This window comes from Elephas maximus, chromosome 9 (genome assembly GCF_024166365.1).
Source record: "Elephas maximus indicus isolate mEleMax1 chromosome 9, mEleMax1 primary haplotype, whole genome shotgun sequence".
Lineage (NCBI taxonomy): Eukaryota > Metazoa > Chordata > Mammalia > Proboscidea > Elephantidae > Elephas > Elephas maximus.
Window position 1 is genome coordinate 2723703 of NC_064827.1, and position 16282 is coordinate 2739984.

General features: G+C 56.3%; 2 protein-coding genes across 8 annotated transcripts in view; both read right to left on the reverse strand.

Annotated features, from left to right (window-relative positions):
* QSOX2 (quiescin sulfhydryl oxidase 2) overlaps positions 1–3384 on the reverse strand; it is a 33894-nt gene extending 30510 nt beyond the window's left edge. The window contains exon 1 of the mRNA XM_049895916.1: positions 3035–3384. Within this exon, the coding sequence (XP_049751873.1) occupies positions 3035–3365 (331 nt within the window). The 5' untranslated portion in view covers positions 3366–3384. The remainder of the gene's footprint in view (positions 1–3034) is intronic.
* Positions 3385–6283: 2899 nt separating this feature from the next.
* CCDC187 (coiled-coil domain containing 187) overlaps positions 6284–16282 on the reverse strand; it is a 66451-nt gene continuing 56452 nt past the window's right edge. For 5 of the 7 annotated variants that reach the window (XM_049895450.1, XM_049895449.1, XM_049895452.1 and 2 more), the window contains 5 exons: positions 15753–15913; positions 14558–14688; positions 14166–14278; positions 13619–13695; positions 7728–13076 (listed from right to left, as the gene is read on the reverse strand). In XM_049895450.1, coding sequence (XP_049751407.1) covers positions 10891–13076; positions 13619–13695; positions 14166–14278; positions 14558–14688; positions 15753–15913 — 2668 coding nt within the window. In that variant the 3' untranslated portion in view covers positions 7728–10890. Of the gene's footprint in view, positions 6307–7727; positions 13077–13618; positions 13696–14165; positions 14279–14557; positions 14689–15752; positions 15914–16282 lie in introns of those variants that run through there. The other 2 variants (XR_007518612.1, XM_049895448.1) reach the window with 2 other exon arrangements.

Below are 16282 nucleotides of genomic sequence, written 5' to 3' on the forward strand. Positions count from 1 at the left end.
CAGCCCTAGACCCTCTGCTCTGCCAGCGCCTGCTGGTTAGGCAGACCGATCGCTCAGCCCAGAACCTGCCACCATACCCCCTCCTCCCCAAGAGGGGCCCTTCTCTCCAAAACCAGTAACTGGCCCACGGGGAAAGCCAAGTGGTAGAATCCGTTGCCAGGAAGCCCAGTCAGGTCACACAGACAAGCAGACCCAGAGCAAATGAAAATAAAAGGTAGGGCGCAGACAGGCTGCGGACACCTCGTGGCAGTGAGCAAGGAGCTGTAACCAGAGCGCCGAGTCAGCATCTACGGACCCAGAACCCCACCCCATCCCTAGACACTGTGGTGGCACCTCCCGGGCCTGGGACACGAGACTGACAGAGCCACTCCAGCAGAAGCTCTGGACGCAGGAGCAGCACAAGCCTCCAAGCCACCTCTCAGAGCTGCCTAGAACTCAGCTCTCCTGAGACAGACGGGTAGGAGGAACAGATACCAAGGACATACTGAAGCTGACAGGGACACCTGCCTGTCACCTCCAGGATGCACCCCCTTTGTTCATCTCCCCCCAGAGCTGTTACAGAGGCCCGCAGAGCAAAGCACTGTCACAAGGCAGGCCACCTCAGGCACAGGTGCTCTACCTGTCACACAAGGAGGCGGCAGCCACACAAACTGAGTGAACCACCACAGCCCCAGGCCAAAGGATTCTTCAGGAGCACAGCACGTTTCTGTTCTGAAGTCCTCAAAAGTGACAGGCCTGAGCCCTTTCTACATAAACACAAGGGTGACAATTGGCTCCACCCAACAGCAGATCCTTTTCAAAACCCAGAAAAAGTCAAGTCAAAGAAAAGCTCCAGCAAAGCTCTTAGGAAATGAGGTGCCCCTGAGCCCAAGTGAAGAGTGGGGAGCAGGGTTGGGAGACGAGTGAAAACAAAGTGGCCAGGCACAGCAAGTGCTCCGAGCCTGCACTGTCTCCAGCCAGGGAGCAGAGCCCAGGGGACCCACCTGCACCACGCACGCTGGGGAGTTGGGCAGGGAGGCTAGGGGTCCACGCTCCATTTCAAGGGACCCATGGGGACTGGTGGGTCAGCCCAACTTATAAGTAACTGTTCGGGAACCAAAGGGGTAACACTCCTGGGGGGGCCGGCAGCACCTCTGGGGAGAGCCTGCAGGCAGGGAGACTGCCCCAGCACAGCCCCAGCACCATGGCTCCGGGTCCGGCCCCACCACCACAGAGTCCCAGCACTGTCTGGCTCTTTGGGACCCTTGCCTAGACTCTCTTGCCCCCCGCCCCCCCTCCCCCCGCCTCTCCGCACAACTGTCCTTCACGTTCCACCCTATCTCACTGCACTGGGCTCTTCCTGCCTCGCCTTGGATATGCAGCCTCTTAAGGCCACTTTGTTCCACTTTGTTCAGTAGTTAAGCACACCTGTTGGCTGTGGATTTTACTAGTTTCACTGCTAGAAATAACTTTCCTGTGAACTTCCGGGGACAATTTTCAAGGCTCCCTACGTGTTGGTTCAACCATAGAAGTGTTTGCAGTATTTGACCTTGGTTTACGGTTTTCGTATTTTCAGATCCGGTTCTTGTATTTTCAGATCCGAAACTGAAAAAATGAAAGCCAACATGTAAAAACAGGTGACAAAAGTCTCACCAGGGCCCCCTGCATTGTAATTTACATGGCTGTGGTTCAGTCACTGAATAACAAACAGGAACTGAACGTTTCTCTTTTATTGTTTGTTTTTCTCAAAGCAAAAGCTACCAAAAAAACAAACCCAAAACCCATGAAAGGTTTTCTCTTGGGTTCTTACTGCCTCTGATCTCAGTCCTGAGTGCTGTAGAACACTGAGGGTTTCTGAAACATCCCAGACCCAAGAGAACAAAGCTACTAGATTCAAGAGGCTGCAGAGCCCTACAGGGAGAATGTATTTTAAAGATAATCATCTATAACTAAGCACAAAAGCCCTATTTAGACTTGGGAAAAGTTTAATTTGTTTAGATATGAGAAAAACAAAACAGGATTAGATATAAGACTTAAGCTTAAAAAAAAAGGTAGAGAAGAAAGGTAGCAATTTTAAACCCTTCTGCCCACTGAAATACGTAATTACAGGTTAAGAGCAACACCTGCCACAGAGCCCTGCCCAGCCTCCCTCTGTCGGGCGCAGCTCCTCCTCCTCGGGATTTAAATGACACTTCAGGTATCTACTGGACCGCACTGGGCTGGGGTTCAGGTGGGGCCAGCTAGCAGGAAGGATGCTGCGAATGGCTCCTCCCCCCAACTCTGCCATTTAAACCAGGCAAATAACTTAGTGACTGTTTTAACAACTGCAACATTACAGAAACGGTAAATTACAATAAAGTGCAGAAAAATTACCAGGAGTCTAGTGAATAAGAGATTTACCAAAAGCTGTGTATTTGTGAAGAAGCCGCCCAATGAAATGTGTTAAAGATGGTTTTTTGTTTTTTAGTTGTGGGCTCACTGTGAGTATCCACCAAACAGCCAGCTATTCAAACCAGAGACAACGACGATAGGATTCAAAGGGGGAGGCGTGACTAGGGCTTTGCGCTAGGAATGGGGCTGCCCGATGGCTTTCCTCCGCGCTGAAGTGGCATTGCTGAGGGTGGGGAGGTGGGGAGGGTAAGGAAGCGGCCTGGGTGGTTAACGAGGTTCCTGGGAACTGTGGGGTCTCCACCTTAGAAGGGCGAGAGCGCTGGGATTCAGACCTGAGGTCCACTGAAAGGCTCGAGGACGGTGGGCCGCCCTGTCGCCAGCTGCGGGCTGAGGACTAGGGTGAAGGGGCCCTTTCTCTTTGCCTCGCGACAGCCCAACTTCCCCGGAGCTGGCGGGGGACTCCCCGGGTCGCGCCCGAGGAGCAGCTAGCTCCCTCCTCCTGGAGGGGTCAGGGTGGCCTGAGTGGGGTGCGCCGGGAGGGCAGGTGCTGCGGGCAGGGGTGCAGCTGGGCCGCGGGAGGAGCAGGCCGGGGGCAGCGGGCTGCAGCGCCCTTCCGTCGCGGGAGGGTCAGGGTGGCGGCCGAGGGCCGGGTCCCGCGCCTCACCTCGCACGTCCCCGGCCAGGGCCCGCCAGGTGGGCGCGTAGCCGATGCAGTGGCCGCACCACGAGGAGTAGAACTGCACGAGCCAGGCGGCCGAGCTGTTGGCCGTGGCCCCGCGCACGCCGCCGCTGTCCAGCACCCACACGGCGTCCTCGCCCGGACGGTACAGCCCGGCCGCACCGCCAGCCCCCGGGCCCGCCGTCGCCGCCGCCGCCAGCAGCACGAGCACCCACGGCGGCCGCGCAGCCCGCGGCGGAGTCGGGGACCGGACCGCGGGCGCCGCTGGGGCTCCGGGGCTACGCGCCGCCGCCACCACTGCCCCGGCTGCCGCCATGTTGGGACTGCGCGCAGCCCCTGACCTTTCACCCCGGCAACCGCCGTCGCGTGCGCCGCGCGCGCCCCGCCCCGCGCCCTGGTCCCGCCCATCGGGGTCCGCCCCCGCCGCGTCAGGCCTCGCCCATCACTCTCTGCCCGCGCCCCGCCTCGCCCCGCCCAGCGCCCTGGCCCCGCCCCCGCCACGGGCCCCGCCCACCCCGCGTGCCCGCGCCCGGTCCCCCATTCGCTCATCGGGCCCCGCCCCACCCCACTAGGTCCCGCCCGCCGCGCCCGCGTCCCACCAGGCCCCACCCCCACCCAGGCCCGCCACGCCCCGCGAGCCCCCTGGGCCGCACCCGGCACCCTTCACGCGGGCGCGGGGAGCCTGGGCTCAGGGAGGCCCAAGATAGCGAAGAAGAGCACAGCCCCCAGTTATATCTGCATTTCAGACAAACGGCTAACAGGCTTTAGCGTAAGCGTGGCCCGTATCTGAAACAGGAATCGGCGGGAGCACACTGAGCGCTGTTTACGCGAAATTGGGAAACCGCTGCAGCAGTGCGTGGGCAGGGAACGGCCAGGAACTCAGGCGGGATTCAGAAGAGGACGTGGGACCAGGGATGTCGTGGCTGAGGTCGGATGGATCCTGGCTGAGAGCAGAGAATACCAGAGGCGTGTTTACCTGTGCTTCACGGCACGAGACTGTGTGGAGCATAGCAAATTATGGATAACACTGCAGAGAAAGAATGGGAATTCCGGAGCCCTTAACTGTGCTCACGTGGAACCTGTACATGGCTCAGTCGGGAGGGAGTCGTTCCAGCAGAACAAGGGGATACTGGGTGGTTTAAAATCAGGAAAGATGTGTGTCAGGGTTGTATCCTCTCCCCATACTTATTCAGTCTGTATGCTGAGCAAATAATCCGAGAAGCTGGACTATGTGAAGAAGATCGTGGCATGAGGATTAGAGGAAAACTCATTAAAAACCTGGGATATCCAGATGACGTAACCTTGCTTGCTGAAAGCAAAGAGGATTTGAAGCACTTACTGATGAAGATCAAAGACCACAGCCTTCAGTATGGATTACACCTCAGCGTAAAGAAAACAAAAATCCTCACAACTGGACCAATAAGCAACATCATGATAAATGGATTGAAGTTGCCAAGGATTTCATTTTACTTGGATCCACAATCAGCGCCCATGGAAGCAGCAGTCAAGGAATCAGACACATAGCATTGGGCAAATCTGCTGCAAAAGACCTCTTTAAAGTGTTAAAAAGCAAAGATGTCACTTTGAGGACTAAGGTTTGCCTGACCCAAGCCATGGTGTTTTTGATTGCCTCGTATGCATCCAAAAGCTGGACAATGAATAAGGAAGACCAAAGAATGACTGATGCATTTGAATTATGGTGTTGGTGAGGAATATCAAATATACCACGGACTGCTGAAAGAACTAACACATCTGTCTTTGAAGACATACAGCCAGAATGCTCCTTAGGAGCAAGGATGGCAAGACTTCGTCTAATGTACTTTGGACATGTTATCAGAGGACCAGTCCCTGGAGAAGGACATCGTGCTTGGTAAAGTAGAGGGTCAGCAAAAAAGAAGACCCTCACAGAGATGGATTGACACAGTGGCTGCAACAACGAGGTGAAGCATAGCAATGATTGTGAGGATGGCACAGGACCCAGCAGGGTTTCTTTCTGTTGTACACGGGGTCCCTATGAGTCAGAACTGACTGGATGGCACCTAATAACAACAACATGTGAACTTCCACTGTAGCTGGGCTCTGGTATTTTATTTGGCAACCTTGTCTGGGCCTTCAGAGGATCACAACCCTGACCGTGACTTTAATAGGAAAATTTAGCTCTTAATAAATGTGGTGGAAAACCACACAGAGGTAGATGTGTTTTGTGCTAAACGGGTCTTTCATTGCTTGAAAACCTGAGAAATAAGGCTGCCTCTGGTTTTGTTTGTTTACTTAAACAGGAGACTTGGGTTTTTAAAATTGCTATCTCCAACTAATTTTTATGCACATCGGATTTTCTCTAAGTTGCATGGAAAAACAGAAGGGAACTGGAGTTAACACCTTTAGGCTCCAAACCACTGCACTCTTATGGCTGATTAGGTTTTAAACAAGTAATAATATAAATTTAGGATACTTTTATACCAGTATAATAATCTGTTTCTGTTCTCTTTGCTGTGTTATTCTAAGATTTTGAGAAAAAGTTTTGCTACTGGAAGGATTAGAGTGCCCTGGATAAGATAACATACGCCAGAGGCCCCCAACGAGGTGATGGCTCCCTCTCCCTGGAGCCCCCCTTCTCCTTGGTCTTTTCCTCGGTCACATTCCGTCTGTCATTGCTGCTCCTCCTTCACATTGCCAGGTGGAAACCCCAGGGTCTTACTCAGCATGACTCCTATTGGCCAATAAACGAGAGACCCAGGTGCGAGAACAGGAAAGGCACCTTTACTTCGTGGTACAAGGAAATGGAGTCAATTGGAGCTCTGGCTGCCAAGACTACTCGCCAAGGGCGGGCAGGCAGGTTACTTTTAAGGGATTTACAAGTAGGGAGTTCATACAAGTTATGTCAGCAACATTCTTAATCATACCACACCGCTTTTTTACACACAATCTTCAGACAAAAGCAGAATTCAGATGCAAAGCTCCAGGAGGGGAGCCCAGCAAGGAAAACCAACTTGCGATACAACAACGCAGTAGGGGAGGAAGCCAGGTAAAGAATAAGGCACTGTGGGGGTTCTTTCTCACCGGGAGCCCGCTTTCCTGCTTTGTGAATCCTCTTCCTCTCACTGGGCCTCATGGAGGGTGCGACAAGGGTGTGGCCCCTCCTGTGCCCACTGCTGGTGGCAGGACTTGGCCCTCCCACACTGAGAGAGGGAGGCTGGGCCCCTGGGCCCTGGGAGCCCAGCTGGGGGCACCTTCGGCACAGAGGGGCAACTCCTCACCTGTTCCGAGAAAGTTGAGCCACCTGTGTGATTTGTCCAGGACCCAGCTCACCCAGTGCTGAGAGGCTGGACCCTAAAACCACAGCAGTCAAAAAGACTTCTCAGGGAAAACAGCAACCATTGTAAGCCCAAATTTGGAAACATTAAAATTTTTCCTCTTTTTAATGTTTCCAAATTTGGGCTTACAATGGTTAAATGTATCTTCAAATCCAAGAGCTGTGCTCTGGTTAAGGGCATCTGTCCATTGAGCCAGGCCCTGTTCAAAGCCCTGTGATCCCACCGCAGTCACCCCATGAGTCTGCTCCCCTTCTTGCAAGAGAGGTGCCATATTTCATTGGCACTGAGACTCAAGCGGGCCTAAGACAAGCTAGTAGTGTGCTCGAGGACCAAAGGAAGTCGTTTGGCGCGGATGGCTGCCATGGGCAGGCGGGTGGGACGAGGAGCCACAGGGACAAACGTGGGACTTGCATCCTTCAGGGAAGCCTCATGGAAAAGGGCTGGACTTCCTGAACTGATCCTGTTTGGTTCCCTATGACAGGAGAACCCAGGCTGGGTTCTTCACTGGAAGGAGGAGTGGGCACATTCACCCTCACCCCTGGCAGGGCAGACAACCTGGAAGGAAGCCTTTACTTTAATGGACATTGCTGTCTCCTCAGGGGTCTGAAGCCGTCACCCTCTCAAACAGCCCTCACGGCCTTCATCTGTGTTTTATGAGGGTGGCCATGATGGCTGCTCAGGGTAAGGAATCAAAAAAAAAAAAAAATTTTTTTTTTTTTTCCAAAGGGACTCGTAAAGGCTGCTGGATGACCGGGGCATTAAAGCCGTGAATGCAGCCGGTTCAGGGGCATTTTATGCGGAAGGGGAGCTGTTATGCCGGGAAGCTGAAAGAGATAGATCATGGGAAAATTAAATGTGGGGTTTAACTGAGAAATAATCTTTTTCTATGAGTGATAATGATGCCTCTGGAGGCTGCTATCAAGATTTATCGGCCCAAGAGGTGACTGTGGATGGCAGCCAAGGCAAGCCAAGCGTTAGACCTTGAAGGGGAGTAATCTCCATATGGAAGTCTTGCCCCAGGTCAATATATCTGAACGCCAAGGCCCTCAGCTTTGTACATTTGATGTTGGGCGAGATTAAATACGTCCAATGCCACTGGTGGATATGCTTCTTCCCTGACAGCCAGATGGTTTTACAGCCCTGGCCTCCCTCTGGATCTTGCTGTCACGGGAGGGTGTGGCTGGGATTTTCATTAATTCTGCATGGCAGCCTCCCTGGGTGATCGGCCCTCCTTCAAGGGCATGGTGCTAAGGGCAGGAAAATGACCCACACCTGTTCGCTCACAAGGGAAGGCTATTTTGGGGGGTCCTCGTTCCAGCAGTGTGACAGCCACATTGTCCTGAGCCACCAGCACCCACCCATGAGACAGAGACCATCCAACTTGAGATAAATCTGCAGAGTTTTGATGGGGGAGATTTATTACCACGCCAAAGCGAGCATGTGTAAAATACATCATTCCTCTCACGCAGCCTCATAAATCTAAGAGGGTCAGCAATAAATAGAAAAAAGTAAAAAAATTACAGACTAATTTTTTTCAGAAATCTAGAATAAGAAAGCTGTAGCTCAAAATTCGTTCTGAAATTGTAAACACAGAGAAGGCACACATCTTCCCATCAGAACCAAACCTCTTCCTCACTCCATGCTGTACTGGGGAATGTCAGGTACAAAGTCCGTGCGGTTGACTTAGCTGTGACTCCTCTGAGCTGTGAATACCTCTCCATTCTCAGCTGTGAGCAATTTGCCTGGTGAGCTGGTCTGCTGGGCACTAAGCAGCTGCCCCTGAGCCTGGAGGTGAAGGCTGTGACCCAGTGGGGGGCCGCCTGGAGGGGGGTCCTACCTCACTGCAGGGGGCCCATAGTGTCCTAAGGGGCCTTCAGGTCCCTCATCAGAGCTCTGGGGAGAGGGCACAGCAGCCAGCGTGGAGACATCTTCCACCTTAAACTTCTTGCCCTGAGAGCCTGGGACTCCCCAGAGGTCCATAAATGTAGCTAAGTGGATGAACTACTCTCTTAAAGCTGGGGGAGCCTGAGCCCTGGACAGGAGAAGCCAAGACCTGGAGGGCCCTGGAGGGTGCCTAAGGCCAACACGCTGCTCCTTCAATCTGGACTCCTCAATCAAGCAGGTATTTTCCAGTTCAAGAAGTGATATAGATAATAGTATAGACTGATGATTGATACAGAGATGATAGATAAGAGATAAATAGATTAGACAGATGATAGATAGTATACGTAGGTGATTGACAGATGATGGATAAGAGATAGATCAATCGATAGACTGCCTTAGGACATGGAAAAATAGCTTCTAAGAGGTCCAATCACAGTATAAGTGACCCTCTTCTCTAGAGCCTTAACCACATTAGAAGTTAGAAAACAGATCCATTTGCTTCCCTTTAGAAGATAACTGATTGCTGGGGTTGTCTAAAAGCTGCTCCCCCTAAAAAAAAAAAAAAATCAAATCACACACCTTTCATCGGGACCCTCTGTTGTGCAAAGCAAGGTAAGCTAAGAAGAGTTGTTCAGGTGGTTTCTAGTGAATTCTCTCAAGCACAAGCTCACGCTGACCTTGTTTTCACCTCTCCAAAAAGGAGCCTTCACACTGTCCATTGCTGTGATCATATGGGAAGATCCAGCTTGCTACCCATCTCCTGCCCCGGGCCTGGAGACTAAGCTTCTGGGAACTGGGTGAAAGAGAAGCCATCTTCATCCTCCTCCCAGAGTCTGTAGGCCAGAAGACCCACAAGGCTTAAGATAGTGTCTGCAGGCACGTCATCCCACCCCCACCTCAGGGCCCATTGCTACCTTGTGCTGGCAGCCCCTATGGATAGTGGCCACGGCTGCAGCGGCCTGTTCCTCAGACCCATAAGGGTCAGCTGTCAATCCTTACACGTGCCCCAAACTGTTCTGGGGAGACCACAGCTGGCCACAAGGCCAGCCTGCCCCACACCCTGTCAGCCACCCCTGGGTCACTACCTCAGGGCCCAGTTTTCCTGCCAACGTGACTTCTGAAGCTCACTGTTGTCATTTTGTTCTCATGGTTGATCTGTTCCTGACTTCCCTCCTCACAGGAAATCCTTTTTATTCTTCAGTCAACAATAACTTCCATGACTCCCGCCTGTATGTGTTTGGAGGAAAGCTACGGAGGAAGAGCGGAAGGCCTGTCTGTGCAGGGCTTTCTCCCAGGGCAGCCTGGCTGCACAGCCAGTCCTACAGATGTCTGTGAAGCCATGCGATGGTGGGCAGCCCACCTAGAAATGCGTGGCCATTTTTTCTGGAAGGGGGCAGCGTGGGCTGTTGTTGCCAGATGTGTTCCCAAGACAAGGGCTTCAGGTCAGCCTTTCACCTCAGCAAATGACCCAACCCCAGGCCCCATCACAGGGCAAGTCCTCAGCCTGGTACGGCTGGTGAGACCCAGCCTTCTAGGCATGGTGAGTCCTGGCATGATCCGGGGAGGGGCTTTGGTCCACCTACCACCAGACGACAGCCTGAGGCTTTGCTGACCCCGTGGGTGAAGTGGCCTTTGGCCCTCAAGTCACCCATTCCTCTAATCTGCACCGTGAAGAAGCTCAGGATGCAGGCACGCCCATCATCCCAATGGCAATACTCTGTTGCAAACCATGATGGAAGGCATGGAGACCCTCAGCCTTCAGAAGCCAAGAGTGGGCAGCTACATCAGGACTAATAAGCTCCCAAGCAAAGCTTGCAGGGTGGAGGCCCTCTCCCCAACTCCCCCAACACCTCTCTTTTCCTGTCTGTGCCCGCATCGCTTCCCATGGGTTCCCTTTCCTGGGCCCAACTGCTGGGTGCTGAGTTCACCTGGCTGGGGGTGGGGGCTGCCCCCTGCCTGGCTCTCGGGACTGTTCTCATGCCAGCTCCAGACCTCCACACCTTTCCTTGGCCAGCCACCTCAGGCGCCAGCCACACCACCTTTTAGGTTTGTGCCTCTTAATTTCTTTTGGGTCAGGGGCCTCTTCAAGAGCCTGACAGAGCACTGGACTCATGGCCCAGAAAAATGCTGACAGACTCAATCTTCAGTTGACAGAGAGCAGTAACCACCCAGCTCCATGTCACAGGGCCATTCTAAAGAGTCCACCCACAAGGCAGTTATTCTGCAGGACAAGTCCACCCCGCGGAAGTGCAGGCTCCCAAAGTCTCTACCTCTCGAGTGCTCACATGCACACACACACACACACACACACACATGCATACACACACGTGAACACACACACGTGCACGCACAGAGACACATGTGCACACAAGACACACACATGCACACACAGACACAGGTGCACACAGACACACGTTTACAGAGACACATGCATGCAGACATGTGCAGGCACACACACACATGCACACACAGATACACATGTGCACACACACATGCATATAGACACACAGGTGTATACACGGGTACACACACAGCACACGCACACAATAAATGCACACACACGCACACCTGCATAAACACACACGAATGTGTACACACACGCCTGGGCATCATCATGGTTCCAGAAAACACACCCCTAGGTTCTCAGAGTTCCCTGGCTTCCCCGAGCGTGCCCAGCAGCTGCTCTGTGAGCTGAGGGGACCCTGGTGACTGCCCGTCAGATCCTCGGGGCACCCCCTCCATCTGTGGGCTGCTCTGCTGTGCCAGCCCTGAGAGCACGGCCAGCGTGTCAAGCAGGATCCTCCTGGTGAGCTGTGTGGAGACCACATCCACCGCCTCGTCTCTGTCTGCACCCCTCCTCAGAAGTGGCTGTCTGGACACTGAGTCCTTGGCCCCAGGCCAGTCTTCTTCACTGCAGCCCAGGTCTCTCTCAGCCTCCTCACCAGCATGCCCATGGGGCCCAGCCCAGTCGCCGGCCAGCAGGGGCACTGGACCTGTGGGAGGGGCTGCTGGGGCTGCAGCCAAGGGGTGTGGGGGCACGGCTGCCCCTCTACTCCCACCCAGCATTTCTCTGGGATGTCCGCCCACAGCAGAAGCCTTGGCCAAAGGGGTGTCCAGGTGCTCGACAAGACCCCCTAAGGAGCTTGCTGGGCTCCCCTGGCCCTCTGTGCTCTCAGAGCGCCGTCTCCCCCAGGGTGTACTCTGACTGCCTGAGGCCTCCGTGAGAGCCGCGCTACCCCAGGACCCCGCACGAACAGCAGGAGCCCCGTGCTCCTGCGAAGGGCCAGGTGGGGCATGTCTCAAGTGCTCTCGATCCCCAGCCACAAGTGGCCTTGATGGATCCTCCCTGGGTGCAAGGGATGGAGGTGGGGGCTGGGTGGAGGGCCATGGGAGCCCCCCGAGAGCATTGCCAGCCCGCTCACACAGGGACTGCTGGCTTCCTATGCCCTTTTTCTCAGCCAAAGATCTCCGTTTTCCCAGTCCCTCCTCCAGGCTTCTGCACAGCCCAGCACCCCATGGGCACCCCGACTTCTGGGGCTCTGGGGACAGAGCCTCCGGCACAGTCTCAGGCCAAGGAGGCAGCTCGTCTGTGGCCATGGATGTGTCCTCCCCTGCGGGGTCTGGCACAGCCTCGGGACACAGGGCCTCCTGGGGCGGGGACGGGAAGTCTTCCCAGCAGACGCTGGCGTCCTCCGCGCCCCTCTTGGCTGGTAGGGCCTGCTCCAGGAGCGAGGGCAGGCAGGCTTCGTCGTGTGTGGAGGAGGGGAGCTCAGCACTGCTGTAGGACAGCACCTCGTCCACGGGGGACAGGATTTCCGTCAGAACCCCACACGCATGGAGGGGATGGGCTTCCTCAGGAGCAGCCAGGGCTGGGCGCCCCCCACACCTGGGTGCCCTGTTCTCAGGTCCCCCGGCTGGAGAGAGCGGGGCAACTATAACATCCCAGGGGCCCTCTGGGCAGCCAGCCAAGGCCGGCGGAGGCCCAGTCTCTCCTTCTTTGCTGAAATCTGCCCCTTCTGATGCGGAGGTCCCCAAAGAAAGGGACAGTGACAGGTCTAGGTCACTGTGGCTGGCCTCGGGGGGCTCCTGCTTGCTGTTGCCTTGGTTTGATCCACTGCTCAGGCTCGAGCTGGCTCCAGAGGCTTCCTGCTCCTCCCAGGCGCCCAGGGAAGGTGGTGGGGCCATGCAGGCTGCTTCACCATTTCCCAGGTCAGACAGGTCCTCTGCAGGTGAGGGGCACCCTGATGCTGGCTCTGCACCAGGACTGAACCACAGAAAGTCCTTCCCGCCATCCTCTTCCCAAATCTGGCTGGAGGCCTCAGAGAGCTCCGACCCCGACCTTGGCCTGCTGGCATCTGGGAGGGGCTGTGGCCAGCTTTGTACCAGTTCTGGGCTTCCCGCTTCAGCCGCCTCTGAGGATAAGCCACGCCAGGGACTGGTCCTTCTGCCCTCCAGGCCCCGCCCCCCAGGAACCCCACCGAGCCAGGGCTCGCCACAGTGGAGCCCCCAGGTGGGCCATGCCTGTGGCTCGGACGACAGGTGACCAGATGCCTCCCAGGAGGCCTGGATAGAGAGCCCCCCAACCCGGCTGAGGCCGGTGTCCAGTTCCAAGTCAGGCAGGGAGGCCGAGCTGTCGGACACGTCAACACGGACAGCAGAAGCCTTCTGGAATTCCTGCAGGGAGGGGCAGGACAGGCTGCTCGAAGAGCTCGTGGAGGAGAGCCCTGAGCAGGTGCCTGGAGCAGACTTGGGGCCTCCGGCCAAGTGGGCAGTGAGCCTGGGCAGGGGGCTGCCTTCCGATGACGCCTCCTCCTGGAGCGCTCCAGGTCCTACAGGGAGAGGAGGCCATGAGGGCAAGTGGGGGAAAGACGCCAGCACTTTCCTGACCCTCCAGATCAGGTGTTACCTCTGAGGTAGCCCCCCACCCAGTGCTAGGGACACAGCTACCCACCTCCCAGGCCTGGCAGCACAGCCCAGAGCCACACCCTAAACAGAGGCCAAAGGCATGCAGCCGTGCCACCATGGGTCTGGTTCCTTAGGCCCACCTCCAGTTAGCTCACCACCCCCATCGACTCCCATCCAACCCTGTCCACCCCACACGTAAAAAAGCCCGCTCTGAGGGACATCCAGGGCCTGGGGCCTCCGGACAGCTTTTGTGCAGACTGTTTGGTTTTCACTTGAGACACGGATCATTCCAGAAGGGAATCAGCCTCCAATCATTCATTCCCTCTCAGCAGCCCCAGGATGAGAGGAGGGGCTACCCTGAAAGGCTCCCCAGATGGGCAGTGGGGGGCACCAGGGGCCAGGTCCGTACTCTGTGGGAGCAGTGGCTCTGATTCAGAAACTGCAGGCCGAGGGCTTGGGGCGTCACCTGGGGAGGAGGCAAGCGGGGTGGCTTCCAGCCGAGCAGAGGTGACACCAGGGTCCTCCAGCCGACAGGTCTCTATCCTGCAAGCACATCCATGGAGAGGTCCCGCTGCTCCCCAGGGGACCTCACCCTCTCCCAGCCTCTCCCTGGGGATCACTTTCTGGGTCCCTGCAGGGCATTTCCCTGGGTTATTAAACTTCCCTCACACTCTGAAAAACATCCATGTGGCTCCGGCCTGGTGAGGGCCTGTCCTGAGGGCAGGTAATGGGGGGGAGCCACCATTCCCAGAGGGCCTCAGGAGGCACGTGGGCCCTGGCAGGGCCCCTCTGCTGGCCCCACAGCTGGACCAGGGCCGGATTCACCGGGTGACACCTGCATTTCCAAGGATGGCTCAGGCTCAGGGGTGGGGGTACCTGGCCGGGCCCGGGCCAGGGCAAGGGTACAGGAAAGCGTGGGGCTCTCGGCAGGGAGGAGGGGTACGCTGACCATGGGCCTCATCCTGCAGGCCCTCCTGGCCCACACCCTGCCCTGACCTGTCAAATGTCCTCACCTTTGTGCCTCTGACCGCCTGCGTTCCATTTCGTGAGGCTCCTCCGTGAGGCTCCTGGCAACATCCAGACCCAATTCTGACCCCTCTCTGCTTGAGCTGCCTTCAACCACCTGCTGGAGCCGCGTTGAAGAAACGTCACGGCATGGCCACCTCCCAGGCGGGCCTCTTTGTGGAGCACCCACGTCCCTCAGCCGAGGACAGGACACCGTGCTCTCGTGTAACAGACGTTAGGGAACAGAGGCTAGCCCCCAAAGAGGACCGTGGGACCCTCACTCACCAAATACCTCCCCGCCCAGGGGGCTCCAATCACCCAGCCACACACCAGTGTGGAGTCTTGGCGTGAGACCCAGAGCAAAGCAAGGCTGACCCCCACCCGCCTGAGCCTGACTCACGCTTGTCTTCTGGGGGCCGAAAGGCCTGTCTCCACCTGGGGATCTCTGGCTCCATCCCCGCACACGGCTCTCTGTCAGAGTCCAGGCCTCCTCTTCTGCTAACGAGGGGCTGGGCTCAGTCTGGGGGTCTCCTGGGAGGCAAAGGGGCAGTCAGTGTGGACAGGATGCAGGGGCATAGTGCCCAGGACTTCTTAGGACCCATGAAAAAAATTTCAAAATTCAAAACACAAGCAACGCCTCCTTGTACTATTTGGTTAGTGGTGGTGCTGCCATCGACGCCGGCCCGTGGTGACTCCGTGTGTGCGGAGTAGAAGCGGCGTATGGGTTTTCAGTGGCTGATCATGTGGAAGCAGACTGCCAGGATTTTCTTCTAGGGCATATCTGGATAGGTTCAAACCGCCAATCTTTTGGCCAGTAGTAGAGCAGGTAATAGTTTGTGCCAGTTCGAGGACGTGTAAATAGAGGCTGCTATCTGTTCCCAGGCCATCCTGCTGTTGGGAAGTGACATGAAGTCCCAGGAAAACTTAAAAAATTGTTTCAAATCCAGAGACCTCTTTTCCTACTTTGGGTAGGATGTGTTCTCTTTCCCTGGAATCCTTCCCTCCAGGGACTGTGCTGAGGCCACACCAGAGAGGCTGCTCTGCCCTCTTGGACATGGCCTCACCTGGGTGGGACAGGGCGCAGAAGGCACAGGGTGGGAGCAGGCCTCGGGCACAGCAAGGTCAGCCCAGCATAGGTGGGGGCTGCACGGTGCCTTCAGTGAGAAGCGCCCGGGACCTTCCAAGGTTATCGCTATCTTTCCAGACTTCTGTCCAGCCCAGGACCTGGCAGGGCATTTGTACACCGAGGCCCGGGAGTCTACAGTGGGCCCAAGGCCACCCAGTCCAAGGAACTGAAGCAACTTGGCAAAGACCAGATTTGTGGGTCTTCTGTCAGCAGGAACCATCACTCTGTGAGTGAACCCCTGAATCAGGGGCCCTTCGAGAGTGTTGCCCTGCTCTGAATGGGCACAGTGGCCTCCCTTCGGTGGGCCCACCTGGCCCCTGCCTGCAGGTGGATGCAGGACAGTCACATGCTCAGGGGTAGTGGGCAAGGACACAGATCTGTCTGGCCTGAACCTGACACTGCCCTTAGGTCACACGGGGCCCCAAGCGAGTGACCGCTGTTCCTGGTGGCCGAGGCCCCACCCACCTACCTTGGCCAGTGTGGCTGTGGCTCTCTACCGGCTGGCCCTGGGAGTCCACCCAGTCACCTGCAGCTGTGTCCTCTCCCCACACTGGCCTGAGAGGTGGCAGATGGCCATCTGTAGCTGAAGGTGCCTGCAGGGGTGTCATACTTGCCTGCTCGTCGAGAAGGCTGCAAGGCAGTTAGAGGAGGTATGAGTACCACCCGGCCTCTTCCCTCCCAGGGAGACTGGACGCTGGCCAGAGTACTCCACAGACTCTGTCCCTGAGAACCACTTGGCGTTCCCTCCAGGGGACAGCTGTGGCTGGTGGCTGATGGTCAGTGCACCGGTGGAGGAAGACAGGGGGCTGCCCTCCTCACCCGGCACCTTCCTGAGCTGAGGCCAGAGCCCCCAAGTGTGGCCACCACAGGGGACAGTACACATGGTGTGCAGCCCTGGGGCATGGCATCATGGGGGTGTCTTTCACCTCAGCACAGGGCTGGGAAGAGCAGGTACTTATTCACCCTTCCAGACGCAGACCACTGGTTGGTCTTGGGGCA